Source organism: Suricata suricatta, chromosome 12 (genome assembly GCF_006229205.1).
Source record: "Suricata suricatta isolate VVHF042 chromosome 12, meerkat_22Aug2017_6uvM2_HiC, whole genome shotgun sequence".
NCBI classification, from domain to species: domain Eukaryota; kingdom Metazoa; phylum Chordata; class Mammalia; order Carnivora; family Herpestidae; genus Suricata; species Suricata suricatta.
In genome coordinates, this window is record NC_043711.1 from 4,086,153 (window position 1) to 4,102,469 (window position 16,317).

At 57.0% G+C, this 16,317-nt stretch overlaps 1 protein-coding gene across 1 annotated transcript in view; it reads left to right on the forward strand.

The window, feature by feature from the left end:
- Positions 1-15,390, forward strand: part of LOC115273424 (long-chain-fatty-acid--CoA ligase ACSBG2-like) — a 16,751-nt gene extending 1,361 nt beyond the window's left edge. The window contains exons 4-15 of the mRNA XM_029916459.1: positions 81-135; positions 1,830-1,918; positions 2,442-2,562; positions 7,337-7,417; positions 7,527-7,676; positions 7,801-7,977; positions 9,733-9,914; positions 10,028-10,261; positions 13,414-13,631; positions 13,882-14,021; positions 14,582-14,828; positions 15,135-15,390. Of these exons, the coding sequence (XP_029772319.1) occupies positions 81-135; positions 1,830-1,918; positions 2,442-2,562; positions 7,337-7,417; positions 7,527-7,676; positions 7,801-7,977; positions 9,733-9,914; positions 10,028-10,261; positions 13,414-13,631; positions 13,882-14,021; positions 14,582-14,828; positions 15,135-15,220 (1,780 nt within the window). The 3' untranslated portion in view covers positions 15,221-15,390. The remainder of the gene's footprint in view (positions 1-80; positions 136-1,829; positions 1,919-2,441; positions 2,563-7,336; positions 7,418-7,526; positions 7,677-7,800; positions 7,978-9,732; positions 9,915-10,027; positions 10,262-13,413; positions 13,632-13,881; positions 14,022-14,581; positions 14,829-15,134) is intronic.
- Positions 15,391-16,317: the final 927 nt, after the last annotated feature.

Genomic DNA, 16,317 nt, shown 5'->3' on the forward strand with positions numbered 1-16,317 from the left:
CACTGCCCGCCTGCGCCCCAGCCCGCCTGCCGCCCCGCCCCACGGGGCGTGGCTGGCCTGTGCGCGCATCCTCTCCCCAGGCCGTGTGCTTACCGCACGTTCTTGCTCAAATCACTCGACGTCTCTCGTCAAGAGGTGGACCCTCGATGCCTGTGATTTTTTTTCTTTAAAAAATGTCTTAGGCTACGCTTGTGGTGAGCATCGCATCACGTGTAGCCTTGCGGAATCACTGCGTTGTGCACGTGAAGCTAATGTAACGTTACGTGTCCGCTGTGTTTCAATGAACATTCTTTTAAATGACTTGTCCTCATCATGCCCTGCTTTCCCCATCTGCAAAATGGGGATTCTATAGGTTTATATAGGTACCATGTTAAAAACATGAAGGTGGTATATGGCCATAGCCATTTTATACTTTATTAAATTTAGTATAAAGCATTCTGTTATATTAGGATAGGATGTACAAATACATAAAATAAAACTTCATAGCACCTGGCATGAAAGTTTGCTACAAGAATTCAGTGAGTTCACACATATCAAATAGCTCCAACTCAGCGTTTAATTGTGTTTGTTATTGTCAATGTGTCTCTTTCTCCAATGTCTCCTGTTGTGAGCAAGGCCATCCCTGACCACCCGGGGTCCCCAAACTCATCCCCCAACCCCGGCACTACTCTATCACAGCTCCTTTGAAAATTTTCTGTCCAGCTCGCGTGGCCGTCTGGCAGTATGGTTGTGTGATTTATTTGTTTAGTGGGTCAGTTTGTGAGGGCAGGGGGCTGGCCTGCCGCATCCATCGCAGGCCCCCACGATCTAGAACAGAGCCAGCCCGTCGGGTACGTCTTCAATGAATGAATGCCCATTTATCAGATTAGGAAAGGGGATAAGAGACCCTAAGGGACTTCTCCAGTCAATGTAATAAACAAGTATACGTGAAGTAGACAGTGATCCAGAGAAAACTAAAGCAAGGAAGGGGGTAGAAGAGCTGGGGGGGGGGGGTGTGTGTGTGGCAATTTAACATGGTGGCCAGTGGGAGCCTCTCCGAGAGTGATAATTCAACACTTAAACAACCTGGTGGGGGCTGGGAAGCCAAGTGAGTATTTGGGGATGAGTGTGGCAGGCGGCAAGAACAAATGTGCAAAGGCCCTGGGGCAGGACAGTGCCATGCATATTGGCTGATCAGCAAAGAGGCCCATGTAGCTGAAGCAGAATCGGGGGAGAACGGATCTTACTTAAGTGTCAACCAGTAACGGGGGGCTGTCACTAAATTATGACTTTTCTCTACTACACAATATCATAGAGCCGTTCTGTTTGATACCACAAAGAAATATTTGAAGACTGGGGAAAACAGATGTGTGGCTTTGTGGACAATGGTGGGTTATGATAGACATGGTATTGCCTAGAGGTTGTCAGAGATGTATTTATAAAAACATCAGGGAAGGTGTTTGTATTTTCTCAGGGGTTTTCAATCTCGGTGCTACCAGCATTTGGGGGTGGATCATTCCTTTGCAGAGGGGTCTGTCCTGTACGTTAGGCGATGTTTCTCAACATCCCTGGTGCCCACCCACTCCATGTCAGCACCGTCCCCAAATGTCTCCCGATGTTGCCCAATGTCACCTGGAGAGGCAGAATCATCCCTGTTGAGAAGCAGTGCTCTAGGCAAATCTACGGCTGCTCAGCTCCTAAGGGGGGGATGGGTTACTTTATCAGCAAACAGAAGCACAAATGGTCAGCGGAGAAAAGGGAGCCCAAGGTTCTCAGCCTGAGGCTCCTGGGTGGGGGGGGCAGCAAATGGCAGGTGAGCCCACAGGCCTCACAAGGGCCTCCTTTCCCAGCTGGGCCTGCAGCGCTTCCACAGCGTGGGGATCATGGGGTTGAACTCTGAGGAGTGGGTCATTGCCAGCATCGGTGCCATCATGGCCGGGTAAGAGGCAACTGGAGCCGCCCTGGGGTGCGCGGGGCCAGGGGGCCATCAGCCCAGCAAAGGCTCTTCCCCTGCTCTGGAATCCGTGGCGGTCTCACGGAAGAGCCCCCAGTTCAGGGGGCCGATGAAGCCTCCAGCTTGGTCTGTGCTCAATGGGATTGGTCACGGGCTCAGCCCTGGGCACCAGCCAGCTCGCCCTTCCTGACATTCCCTACCTGTTGAACTCAAACACATCCTGTGAAGCCCAGCTCATGACCCCTCCTCCAAAGAGCCTTCCCCACTCCCCAGGGCTCCCCAAGCATTGAGCCCTCCCTCTACCTGTCCAGCCCGTTGGGGAACCCTTGGGAGGCAGGTTCCAAGCCCAAGCTGACCCTAAGTCCCACCATCAAACAAGGCATATTGGGGGTGTCAGGTGCCACACTCTATGCCCCACCCAAGGGACTGTCTCCCCTCGGGCACAACCCGCCTCCCGGGAGCCCTCCAATCCACCAATGGGTGCTCACCTCTTGGGTTCTGCTTCCAGAGGCTTCTCCGTTGGCATGTTGTCCACCAACTCCCCCAAAGCCTGCCAGGTGATCGCTGCAAGCTCAGAGATGGACATCTTTGTGGTGGATAATGACAAGCAGCTGCAGAAAATCATCCAGGTCAGTGACTTGTGCAAAGGCACGATCTTTGCCTGATCAAGAAAAGGACTCCAGTGAGCGATGGACTCACCATCCCGTTGTCTCTCATGAGATGGGAACTGTGGATTCCATGGATGGACGGTCCTGGGCCCCTATCAGGTGCCAGGCGAGTGCTATTCTGGCCCAATGCTGGCCCCCACCACCCCTCAAACAGATTCTCTCCTCCTGCTTAAAAAAAAAAAACACTATAGCAAAATGCACACAGGGTACAATTTCCCATCTTAACCCTTTTTGGTGTACAACGCAGTAGCATTTAGTACATTCATAGTGTTGACCAGCCATGACCTCCCTCTGTCTGGTTCCGACCATTCCATCACCTGAAAAGGAAATCCTGTGCCTATTGGTGGGGACTCCTCACTCCCCTGGCCCCAGCCCCTCGCAGCCCACTCTGTCTCTGAGGATTGGCCTGTTCTGGATGTTTCATTTCATCTTAATGGGATTGTACAGCAGATCCTATTTGGGGGAAACACTGAGTTTCCTTGGGTCCATGGCCGATCCAAGTGAGGTGGTTCTGGGCGTGGGCTCAGTGGTTCAAAGGTCACCTTCATGATGACTCTGGGACCTGGGGTGAGGTGCCTGGCCTCCTGGTGTCTTAGTTTCCTCTTTGATAAAATGGGAGTGGCAATAGGACCTACCCAATGGGTCTTGTTCTACAGATGAACTAAGTAACCGTGAAACGGGCTGGGACGGAGTCTAGCACGGTCAGAGTTCAATGCGAACGCTGTTGTCACTAGGTTCATCAATAGGACTGTCATTCCTATTTGATCTTTGCTCCTAGGAGGGAATGGGGAGAAAGCCACGGGCACACGGGGCACCGAGAGGAGGTGGACATCGGTGCTACGCCCACCCATGCCGGGCCACCCCAGGCTCCAGGTCTTCCTCTCCTCCCACATAAGCTTGTGCTCTCAGGGTAATGGTCCTACAGCTGAAACTTCTGGGCCAATCCCTGACTGTCCTGTAGGCTGAGCACCTCCCTGTGAAATGAGGACCCTAACAGGACCCATGACAAGTGGACAGAGGCGAGTAGGCAAAGATGACCATCATGAAACACCCACTAGGATGACTCAAAAAATTTTTTTAATGTTTATTTATTTGAAAGAGACAGAGCGTGAGCAGGGGAGGGGCAGAGAGAGAAGGAGACACAGAATCCGAAGCAGGTTCCGGGCTCTCAGCTGTCAGCACAGAGCCCGAAGCGGGGCTCGAACTCACGAACCGTGAGATCATGACCTGAGCCGAAGTCGGACATTCAACCGACTGAGCCACCCAGGCGCCCCAGGGTGATTTACATCTTAAAACGGATGATACCGAGTGTCGATGAGGAGGAGGATGCAGAGCAACCTTCCCTTCTGGCCTAAACGCGAGATGGGACAGCCACCTCGGGAAGGGGTTTGACACTTCCATGTCCGGTTAAACAAACCCCTGCCATGCGGCGGCGCTCTTCCGGCCCTGGGTGTGCACCCAAGAGAGACAAGGACCTGCGTCCCCACCGCATGTCAGTGTTCGTGGCCGTTCCACGCACGGTCGCCAGAAACCGGAAGCACCATCGCCAGAACCGGAAGCATCATCGCCAGAACCGGAAGCAGCCGGTGAACCACCATCCGGCCGTTTCTCTGCAGTTTGGATGAACAAACGGCAGTCCGTTCACACCGTCGGACGGTAGCGGCCCCCGGGCTCCCGATGTGTGAAATCACGTGGCTGCTGCTCAAACACGTGAGCGGAAGAAGCCAGAGGGAAGGCTCTGCTCTCAGTGATTTGCACACGTAGGAAGCCCCAGAGGAAGCAAAGCGACGGAACAGAAGTCTGGGTCAGTGGTGGCCAGGTTGAAAGGAGGAAAATTGACCAAAACGGGGGCCCGAGGAAACTTTACGGGGTGACGTGAACATTCTACAGCTCGATCAAGGCGGTGGTCGCACCACTATAAGCTTGCCAAGACTCATGAAACTGTGCGCCTAAAACCGTGGCTTGCTGCGCGTGGAAGTCAGTTCTCGGTGAATTCCATCGAGAACGTGAAATCGGGTAGCCGCTTTAGAACACAGCATGAAGGGGCCTGAAAACTTTAGAGTTACCAGCAACTTCTGGAACTTCTGCAGGCATACCCAAAAGAAGTGGAGGAAAGATCCTTGAAGGTATTGGGCTTTTTAAAAAAGTTTATTTATTTTGTGAGAGAGAGAGAGAGAGAGCGGGGAAAGGGGGCAGAGAGACAGGGAGAGAGAAAATCCCAAACAGGCTCTGTACTGACGAACCGAGCCTGCCACAGGGCTCAGTCCTACAAACCGTGAGATCATGACCTGAGCGGAAATCAAGAGTCAGGTGCTTAACCAACTGAGCCACCCGGGCGCCCCTGAAGATATTATTTGTGTACTCAAGTGTGCAGCAGTAGTGTTTGCAGTAGTCAAAATGTGGAAATAACCCAATGCCCACTGATGAATGAATGAACACACGCATTGTGGTCCATCCATACAATGGAATGTTATCCAGCCTTAAGAAGGAAGCTCATTCCTTTTTAAAAAATCTTTAATTATTTTTGAGAGAGAGGGACAGAGCATGAACAGGGAAGGGTCACAGAAAGAGAGGGAGATGCAGAATCTGAAACAGGCTCCAGGCTCTGAGCTGTAGCACAGAGCCCGACGCGGGGCTTGAACCCATGAACCATGAGACCATGACCTGACCAGAAGTCAGACACTTAACCACCCGAGCCACCCACAAGCCTCAGGAAGGGACATTCCTACACTTGCTACAACATTGATGGACCCAGAGTACACTGTGCGCAGTGACAGACGCAGAAGGACACGTCCTGCGTGACCCCACTCACAGGGGGTCCCCAGAGGAGTCCTGTCCACAGATACAGAGAGTAGATGGGGTTGGGGTGGGGTAGGGGGCGGGGTAGGGGACGTGGAGTCAGGGCTTCATGGGGACAGGGTCTCATCTGGGGGGATGAGAAAGTTCTGGAGTTCTGTTTCACATGAATGCAAAATATACTTAACACTACCAACTACATGCTTAAAAATAGTCAAGACGTTAAACTTTGTTGTGAATTAATTTTACCACACTTCTAATTTTTTATGCTTATTAAAGAAACAAACCCAAGACAGGGTCTGTGCAGGTGACAAGGTATGTGGCCTGGGTCATTCCCCACCAGGAAGGCGAGCCCCCTGCTAAGGGGGGGTCAGCAGCTCAATGCCTAAGGGGCCAGCGCAAGATGTAAGGGCTGTTCCTCTTGTTAGAACCTCAGTTAGAGAGCCGGGTCTGGGATGGGCTTGATCTTGGGATTATGAGACTCTACGCAGAGACCCCACCAGACCACTCAACATGTGGTACCTTATTGTCCCCTAAAAGCCATAGGACACCAATGCAGTCTGCCCTCAGGACCCCTCAACATCAAAATCAAAACACACAACAACAAAAGTCCCAATTCAAAAATGGGCAAAGGACTTAAGCAGACATGTCTCTAGGGAAGAAACACAAGTGGCCAATGAGCCCAGGAAAAGATGCCCAACACGTAGGGTCTTCAGGGAAACGCAGAGTGAAGCCATTTCACACCCACGAAGTCAGCTATTGTCAGGAAAACAGGGGCGCCCGGGTGGCTCCATGGGCTAAGCATCTGACTTCAGTTCAGGTCATGATCTCTCGGTTCGTGAGTTCGAGTCCCACATTGGGCTCTGTGCTGACAGCTCACAGCCTGGAGCCTGCTTTCAATTCTGTGTCTCCCTCTCTCTCCCTCTGCCCCTCTCCTGCCCATTCTCTCTCTCTCTCTGTCTCTCTGTCTCTCTCTCTCTGTCTCTCTCTCTCTCTCTCTCTCTCTCTCTCACACACACACACACACACAAATAAATAAACATTAAAAAAGAACAAAGAAAATTAGAAAAAGAAAAGCAGATGACAAGTGGACAACCCCAGAGCCCTCACCCACGCTGGCGGGGGAATAGGGGGAAGTGGAAAATGGTACAGTCACCATGGAAACCATGGAAAAGTCTGGGGGCTCCTCAGAAACCAAGCGTAGAATGATGCTGTGACCCAGGTGTCTCCCAGGAGATGGGACAAGAGTGCGCAAACAGAATCTGATGCACGGAAGGTCACAGCGGCGGAAGCCGGTGTCACTCCGCCGCAGGAGGGGTGAGGCGTGCTGCGGAAGGACCTTGACAATGTGGGGTCGCCCTGGTGGCTCAGCCGGTTGAGTGTCCAACTTCCGCTCAGGTCATGATCTCACGGTTAGTGAGTTTGAGCCCCCGTGTCGGGCTCTGTGCTGGCAGCTCAGAGCCTGGAGCCTTGATCCTGTGTCTCTCTCTGCCTCTCCCCTGCTCACGCGGTCTCTCTCTGTCTCTCAAAAATAAATGTTAAAAAAAAAAAAAAGAAAAAGAAACAAGAAAACGTGACGCTCGCGAAAGAAGCCACGCAGTGTGGGAATGGAGGTGCCTCCGCCGAGGCGGCCCGGGTCAGCGGTTTCCAAGGGCTGGAGGACCGAGGAAAGGGGTCACGGCTGACGGGCACCCGGCTCCCTTTTGGGGAAGATGGAATGTTCTGGAACTGCACGGAGGGGACAGTCGCGTAACGTGAATTTAGCGGCACGAAATACCACTGAATTGCCCGCTTGGACATGCCCCAAATGGTAAACCCATGTGTATTTGGACACAATCAGAAGGAAACTGGGGGGGCCCCCGTGTCGCCGGTGGAGGAGGCGGGGCTCGGCTGCCGCCCCCCCTGCCCTGCGCCTGCTGAGCCCCGTGGTCTCTGGCAGATCCAGGGCTCCTTGAAGCACCTCAAAGCCATTGTCCAGTACAAGGAGCGGATCCGGACCCCGCTGCACAACTTGTACTCTGTAGGTCCTCGCGGGCCGGGCGGGCGGGGCGTGGGCGGGGCCGGGGCGAGGGCGGGGCCCCAGGCTCCACCCGCCACCACCGAGCGCCCACCCAACACCCTGCTTGCAGTGGAATAGCTTCCTGGACCTGGCAGACTACGTCTCGGAAGACACGCTGAACCACGTCATCGACTCCCAAAAGCCCAACCAGTGTTGCACCCTGGTCTACACCCTGTCGATCACCGGACCCCCAAAGGCCATGATGCTCAGCCACGACAACGTGAGTGTCCCGCCCAGAGTGGGCAGGCGGCCCCCCCCCCCCGCGTGCTGTCGTGTGGACAAGGGTGCGCTCCTGGGGGTCGAGAACAGAATGGCCCACGGGGGACGGCTAAGGTGCCTTCCAGATCACTTGGACCACGGAGATCATTGCCCAGAGCCTGTCTTACAAGTCCCCGCCGGAGAAGCAGGAGGTCCTGGTGAGCTACCTCCCTCTCAGCTACCTGGCGGCCCAGCTCCTGGACATGTGGATCACCATCTCCGTGGCCGGAACCCTCTACTTCGCCCAGTCGGATGCTCTGAGGGTGAGCAGAGCTCCTGGGTCCCCTGCTGTGGTGGGTGCAGGAGAGGTGGGGGGGGGCAGCACCCTGAGCGGGCGGCGGGCTCAGCCCAGAACCGGAATCCCCACATTGTCCCCCGAAACTGGCTGTGCGACGCTGGTCCTTCTCCTCCCTGGGCCTCAGTTTCCCCATCTTTGAAGGGAAGGGGCTGGAGCGGACATGAGCTAGAGTCATGGGGAATGGGGAGCATACATCCGGCTTCCACAGCAGAGAGGAAATTCCCAGTGCAGGAAGCCTAATTGAACCATTAAAAGCATATTCGTGGAAACAACCCAAGTGTCAACAGATAAATGGATAAAGAAATGAATCCCATCCATACAACAGAATATTATCCAGCCATAGGAAGGATATTCTGCCATCTGTCATCACGTGGACGGACCTGGGGAACACTGTGCGCAGTGACAAAAGCCAGACACAGAAGGACATGTCCTGCGTGACCCCGCTCACAGGGGGTCCCTAGAGGAGTCCTGTCTGCAGATGCAGAGAGTAGATGGTGGGAGCCGGGGCTGGGACAGGGGGTGGGGGTGGGGGCCGTGCTTCATGGGGACAGAGTCTCAGTTTGGGGAAATGGAAGGTTCTAGAGATGGATGGTGGGGGTGGGGTTGCACGACAGTCTGAGCGTCCTTGACGCCGCCGAGCTGTGCGCTTAGAGACGGTGAAGATGGTGTTTTGTGGATTTTCCTTGCAATTAAAAAAAAAAGAAAAAGCACGAGGTCACTCACATACATCCTGAAACATCAGTCACAGTCATGTGGACTCTCTGAATGCAGAAAAATCACAAAATTCCCATCGAGACAGGAAGTAGGGAAAGATGAAGAACGCTGACATCGTTGGCCGGACCCTCAGGACTCCCTCAGCCCAGGGCCTGGAAGGCGCCCCCTGCCAAGGGCCGGGCAGCAAGCGATGTGCGCTTCCCGCTGTCATGACCTAGGTCCTCAGGGAGAGAACTGATCGTCCGCAGGTTCTTGTTGAAACCATGGAAACCCTTATGGACACCGGAAGTTTCAGTTTCGTATTTTCACGTGTCACAAAAGAGTTTTCCTCCCGGGACTCTTGGAAGGCCTTTTCATAACGTCAAAGCCATCTCAGCGCAGGGGCTGGCCTCTGCTTCCGCGCCCTGGCCGGTAGGCTGGCTCAGGCGGGCGCGTGGGATTCGCCTTGCTCAGTGCCGATCTGAGTCGCCAGCATCCGTTGTTAATATTTCGGTGGCGGTCGCTGCGGCATCTCTCCTGGCTACTGAGAAGATCCGAAAAGAGTGACAAAAGTGGAGTTTGTCCGGCCCCATTCCCCACTTCCTCCTATTCTCCCCTGTGCCCATCCCTCCCTATCTCGTCTTGTCTCTCCCTCCATCTCTGTGTATCTCTGTGTCACTGTGTCTCTCTGTCTCTGCATCTTCCCTTTCCTGCTCTCCTCCTGTCACCCGGACTCAGAGTTTGGACAGGACCACAGACAGCCAGCAGCGTGGCTGAATCCTGCATGCAGTGAGCCACGTGGGGAAGGACACGGGTCCAGCCTGCGGGACCCGCTGCTCAGGGCAGCTGGGAGCAGGTGGTCCTTGCCGTCCCCACTGGAGCTCTGGCCGTGGCTACCAACTACCTCCCTGTCTCCCTCCCAGCACGGGAGCCGGGGCAGCAGCCGGGAAGGACTTCTAGCACCTGCCGTGGGGCGGGGGCGGCCGTGGGGGGCTTGGCGGGGTGCCCACCGTGCCGTGTGCCGCAGGGCTCCCTGATAAACACGCTGCGGGAGGTGAAGCCCACCGTGTTCTACGGCGTCCCGTGGGTCTGGGACAGGCTGCTGGACACCCTGAAGACCAGCCAGCTCGCTTCTACCCCGTTCCGGAGGAGGCTCGACAAGTGGGCCATGTGGCTGGGACTCAGGGCCAAAAAAAGGCAGATGTTGGAGTAAGGCTGGGTCTCAGGGTCGCCCAGGGCGGTGGCAGAAGGGGTGGGGGCCGCCGGGGGCCCGGGGCAGAGTCAGGAGGCCCAGCTCTGCTCCTGTGTGTCTGCTCCTCAAGGCAGAGCCATCTCCCGCTGTGCTTCGGCCTGGCCAAGAAGGTGACCTTCAACCAAGCACAGAGGTTCCTGGGCCTGCACCGCAGCCGCCAGTACTTCAACCTGGGCATGGGGCTCTCCAAGGCCACCACGGAGTACTTCCTGAGCCTCAACATGCCCATCTGTGAGCTCTACGGCTTGCCCGAGAGCACGGGCGTCCACACGCTGTCCCACCAGGAGGACTTCCGGCTGCTGAGGTGGGTCTGGGCCGAGGGAGGGGCGGGGCTGACCTTCAACGCACCCTGCTCCTGGACCAGGTAGGTGCCCGCCATCACCGGCGCCGCTGCTCCGCCACCCGCCGCGGACCACAGACCCAAAGGCGAATGAGTGACAAGCAGGTGAACCCGTGTGTGTCATGACCCGAAGCCCTTCCACTTTTTTTCAAATTTGCAAACCATTTTTACTAAAGGCCAATTATTTCTGACACCCTGGCACCTTGGGAGAGAACGCTTTCATTGCTGTTGCATGATTGCCAGGTCTCTGGGGGTGGGGCGGGAATGTCGGGGCGCTGCTCCCCGCGTGTGGTTCATGTGGTTCCGGTTCGAGTCCCTCCCGAGGTCAAGCGGTTGGCGGGGGCTGCCCGTCGGAGGCGGCTTCCTCCCGGGCTGCGGGCAGGAGGCCTCAGTTCCTGCCTCCGTTGAGGGTCCTCCTACTCCGGCACCAGCTTCCCTGGTCCGAGAGACCCCAGCGAGAGCAAGGCGACGCCACACTCTCCTTTAGGACAGCAAATAAATGGACAGGACACCCGAGGACGTTGGAAATTTCAGATAAACAACGACTTTCGGATTTTTTTTAAAGAATCAGTATACCCCCTACAACATTTAGCTTGGCAGCTTGGACATACTTGTACAAAAATTTGTCCTTCAAATACACATCTTAAAAGGCATCTTGTATTTGATCTGGCAGCCCTATCACAGCCTCACCTCAGAAGTGGCACTTGATTATTTCTGCCACCTCTGAAGGTCGTGCAGATCAGCCCCGTCCAGGGTGGGAGGGCGCCACACAGGGCTGTGGATTCTGGGTGGGCAAAGGGATCCTTGGGAGCTATCTTAGAGGCTGGCTACACAGCAACTGATTTAGATCCGCACCCCCCGCCCCCGGAAGATTCAGCCTGTGTTGAAAAAGAACAGGACAAAACAGGGACTGTGACAGTCATGGCCCTTTTGAGGTGCTGGCTTTCTCCCCTGCCCTCCATCTTCCTAACCTGGGGCTCACCTTTCAAACGGTGACTTAAAGCGACTGAGGCAGATCTTAGGCAGTACTATCACTGCGGCGAGGAGGGCCCAGTGCGAACTGACCTCCACTTCCCTTTGCGCCGAGGAGACTGGACATCTTAGAGGGTGGGGGGAGGGGCGGGGGTGGGGGTCTGAGCGGTCTGGGAAGTGGCAGTCACAAAAAAGAAAGCGGGGGCGTCCATGAACCCATCGGGGTGTCCGCAGACAGGCGCTTCTCCAGAGAGAAGTAGACTTCTCCGTGTTTCTGGCAGGAGGCCACGGTGTAGGTCAGGGCCAGTGGCCTCTCTGCGGTGGGGCCGTCACCTCCCACAGGTGCTGGAGGAAAGAGCTCGCGGTCTCCCCACGATTGTTTGCATTTCAAAGGGATGAAACAGTTCTGGGGAGTAGATTTGCATCTCAAAGGGCAGAGAAAGGACTTATCTGCATGCTTTTTACAGGAGCTAGTCTAAAAGGGGGCTTAGGCCTAGGCCGCCATCTGGGAAATGATCCTGGCAGCTTGGGCAGGAATGTGGGGGGTGGGCCGGGGGGAATGGAGTCATCCTGGGGTGTGGCCTGAGCTTCCAGAAATGCGAATCTTTTCTCAGGTCTTTCTGGGTGGGGGTGGATGAAATCATTCATGCGCAGAGCCCACAGTCACTAGACCTCAAGGCTAAGGCCCAGCGAGAAGAGGGCTCAGAGGAGCCTGACCGGAGTTTGGCCAGAGACTCACCATCCTTAATGCACCTTGGCTTTGAGGGGAGTGTGGGGGGTGGGATCAACTTTCAGCAGAGACAGGACAGAGAGCCAATCACAAAGCACGTACTCACCTCCAGGGTCTCCCCAACCCCGAGCCCCAGAGAGGCAGGGCAGCAAGGGCGTCCAGCAGGGAGGCTGGACAAGGAGAGGTTACTTGGCCGCGGGGAGGTGGCACTGGGAGGTTCCGTTCGAGGCCCCAGGGATGCCTCCTAGGTGGCTGCCTGGCCTGACCCCTCACACCGCGTGGGTCACAGTGGGGACACCAGGCCTCAGGAATCCCTCCCACGTGGGGTGCGGGGCTTGCACTTGAGGCAGCCAGAGACAGCCCTCGATGCTTCCAGAATAGATTGCTCCGCACACGACGTGAGGCAGCCCGAGGTAAATGATCACAGACGTGAGATGGGGCCGCTCAGCGAAGCCTCTCAGCTTTCGGTCATCTGTTTTGGGCAGTTTGTTCACTCGGGAGCGTCTGCACGTGCACTCGGAGCTCCCGCTGCCCCCGGGGGCTGGGCGGCGGGCCTCGGCTGCGGCCGTAACGGAGCTCACCTGCCAGGGGGCTTAAACCACAGAGGTTTGCTCTCAGTTCTGGAGGCTGCAAGTCCAAGATCAAGGTGCCGTGGACTGAGTTCTGGGTGAAGGCCTCTCCTGGGCTTGCTACTGGCTGTGTCCTCTCCGTGGGGGCCAGCAAGCTCATTCTGGGGACTCTTCACAAAGGACATCAGACCCATCACAAAGGCCCCCCTCTCAGCCCTCATCTAAACCTAATCGCCTCCAAATACCACCCCACTGGAGGTTAGGAATTTGGGGGTGATACAATTCAGTCCGCACAGTGTGCATCCTGGGTGCTGGCTGGGCCAGCTCGGAGGCCCTGCCCTGAGTCTCCAGGCAGCAGGGGCAAAAGTGGGGCAAGGACTGGGGTCTGGGCTCCAGGGCGGGAAGCTCCAACTGTGAGAGGCGAAGCCTCAGTGTCTGCGCCCAGCCCCGTTTCCAAGGAGATGAGCAGGTGGTAAGACGCCTCACTCTCACCTGGATCATATCGTCCCGTCTCCCACCCAGAAAACGTACACAGCCACCAACCCTACCCCACCCTGTCTCCTGCCTCGTCTCCTCCGCTCCCGGGGGGCTCCCGGGGGGCCAGGTGTGGCGTCCACGTGCCCTGCGGGCCGGCTCAGAGTCAGGGGAGGGCTGCGCCATTTCTTGCCTCCCTCTGTCCCCTACTTTGGATCGATGGGACTCAAGCAGCCCAACAGAAAAGGCCTGGGACCTGAAGAGCTGTGTGCAGGAGGGGAGAAGGGCAGCGGGCAGATGGCGCCCCTGCGCCACGGGGAATCCGCACCTGGTGTGTCTTTAACAACGTCCTCCCCGCCCGCTGTCCCCAGCTGCGGGAAGTCCCTCCCTGGCACCTACACCAGGACCCAGAAGGAAAATGAGGACGGCATCGGGGACATCCACGTTTGGGGCCGGAACGTCTTCATGGGGTACCTCAACGATGAGAAGAGAACCCGGGAGAAGATTGATCTCTACGGCTGGATGCACACGGGAGACCTGGGCCTTTTGGACCATGATGGATTCCTCTATGTTTTGGGCAATGAAAACGGTAAGGAAGCCAAGGCTACAAGGTCCTCTCCGCCTCTGACCAGGCCCCACAGGGCTGCTGTGGACAGTGGTGCAGGTTGCACACAGCACAATGATGAGGCAGGACTGAAGTCCGGCTTGGAGGAAGGGGCACCTTGTGTAGGCTGGGCTTCATGTCCGTTGTTTCTGAGCATCGGGGGAGGGGGCGGGTATGGGCTCCCGCAGAGCTGACTCGATGTAGCTCTCCAGGACCACAACCCTCTCTTCCGCAGACATCATCACCCTCAGCTCGGGTGAGAAGATCAACCCGAACCCCATGGAGCAGCTGGTGAAGAGGTGCATTCCCATTGTCCGCTACGTGGTGCTGGTGGGCGAGGGCGCCCCCTACCTGTGCGCCCTGCTCACGCTCAAGGTGCCTCAGGGCGGGTTGGGGCCCGGTGGCAATCTGGGCTCTTGGCTGGGTGGGGGCCGCCGTCCTGCTTTCAAGATGGAAAGACTGGGGGCGGGGGGTCTGAGTGGCCGTTGGTGAAGCATCCAACTCTTGATTTCCGCTCGGGTCATGATCTCGAGGTTCATGAGTTCGAGCTTTCCATCTCCCTCCCTCTCTGCCCCTCCCCCACTCGTGAGTGTGCACTCTCTCTCCAAATAAATTAAAAAAGGAAAGATGGGGAGACTGAGGCTGGGAGAGGAGAGGCAGTGGGTCCGGGGGCTCAGTGCCCGCTCCCCATGTCCCAAGCCTGGGGCACTGGCTGTGCCTGTGGGGGTGCAGAGGGACTTGCCTCTAGGAGACGGGGAAGTGCTGGCCAAGGCTCCCAGGCCCGCCGCTGCCTCGTCTGTACAACGGGGTGGGAACCAGGCCCTCCTGGGTTCGAGGAGAGAGTGAGCCGGGACCCAGGCGTGCCAGCCCCAGCATGGGGAGCTGGGCCTGGGGGCGGTCTGCGCGCTGCCTGACCCGCCGGCCCTGAACGGCAGTGCCAGATCAACCCGGACACGGGGGAGCCTCGGAACGCGCTGACCAGCGAGGCGGTGGCCCTCTGCAGACAGCTCAGGAGCCACTCCACCAGGCTGTCAGACATCATTTACCACAAAGACCCGGTGGTCATGAACTTCATCAGTCAGGGGATCAACGCTGCCAACGCACAGGTCACCTCCGACAGCGCCAAGATCGTCAAGTGGACCATCCTGGAGACGGACTTCTCCGTGGTCGGAGGGGAGCTGGGTGAGCAGGCTTGCACCAAGTGGGGGGGGCGGGTTCTGGCATGGCCGCACCCAAGGCCCTGGGGGACTCGTGAAAATGCCAGCCGTCCGCCCCACCCCCCCCACCCCGGGCTGGGATCCCTGGCGCCTGAATTTTTAACCGGCAAGGAATTTGGTAGGCGGTCCCCGAGAACAGGCACAGGGCTTGGGCCTCTGGGACCTCCCTCCATCCAGTGGCCCCTCTGCATCCCGGACACACACCTGGCTCACTAACACCTCCCCCTGCAGGGGGGTGGGAGGCCCCACCTCAGACGCCATTCTGTTGCAGGGGCGACCACGGAACTGAAGAGGGCCAATGTGGCCAAGATCTACCAGCAGGAAATTGAAAGCTTTTACGCAGAGGATGAATACTAGTGGGGGGCAGGGGGGCAGGCGGGGGGGGGCTCCCCCATCCCCCTACTGGAGGATCACAGAGCTGCCTTCCAGAGGGAGGGAGGCGCCCAGCTACCCACTTTTAGCCAAGAAGCCCTTTGGGGCAGATTCGGATTTAAAGGTAAAAGGAGAATGAAATTGGTTTCACCAAAGCAGTGGTGTTTATGCAGAGTGATCCCTCCCCCGCCCCAGGACACGTGTGGCGATGTCTGGGTTTGTCCCAACTAGGCAGGCAGGTGCTGGGGGCACTCGGTGGGGGAGGCCAGCCAGGGCTGTTGCCCCACAGCCCACAGGGCACGGGGGAAACCCCCCAGAGCGGGAAAAGCTGCCCGGCCACAAGATGTCAGTCACGCCGCGGTAGGTGAGGGAGTGCGTACGGAAGGCTCTGGAAAAGTCAAAACCGGGTGATGAGGGCTTCTCCACTTTGAGAATCTGCACCCTCTGCCTGAGGAGCCGCACACGTCAGATCAGGTGCAGGAGCCCCGCCCCCGCCGTGTTTGCAGTCACCTGGGAAGAAGAGCCCAGGACCCGCCCCGGGACCCACCAAACGCCAGCTGGACACACGTTCAACAGTCACGGTGGAAACTTCAGAGCAGCGAGACACGGGAAACGCGGGAGCTCTGGCTGATGAGGCTGTGCGGGGAAACGCTGAAAAGGGAAGGATGACTAACGAAGCAGGGGGGAGGGGGCCAGTCCTACCAGGTAGTAAGTAAATTACTAAGCAGCGTAATTAAAAGCCCAGGGATGCGGTGTAAATGACGGATCCAGAGAGGAGGGAAGCCGGGCTCAGACGGGACTGTGTGCCGGGATTGACGAGTGCACCAGAGAAGGCCTTTCTGGTTGGGGAGGGACTGCCTCGCCTCACTTCCGGGGCCAAAACAAACTCCTGATGGAAGAAACTTTAGTGTGAACAAGGGACGGGGGAGGGGAAGGGGGAAGGGCAGGAAGTTGCTGGAAGAAACCGAGGGAGAGCTGCTAAGCCTTGTATCATCATCAGGGAATAACCCCCCCCCCCCAAGCCACCGTGGGAAAAGCTTGATGTCAATGCAAGGCGTGGGCGTGGCAGGGGACGAAGGACA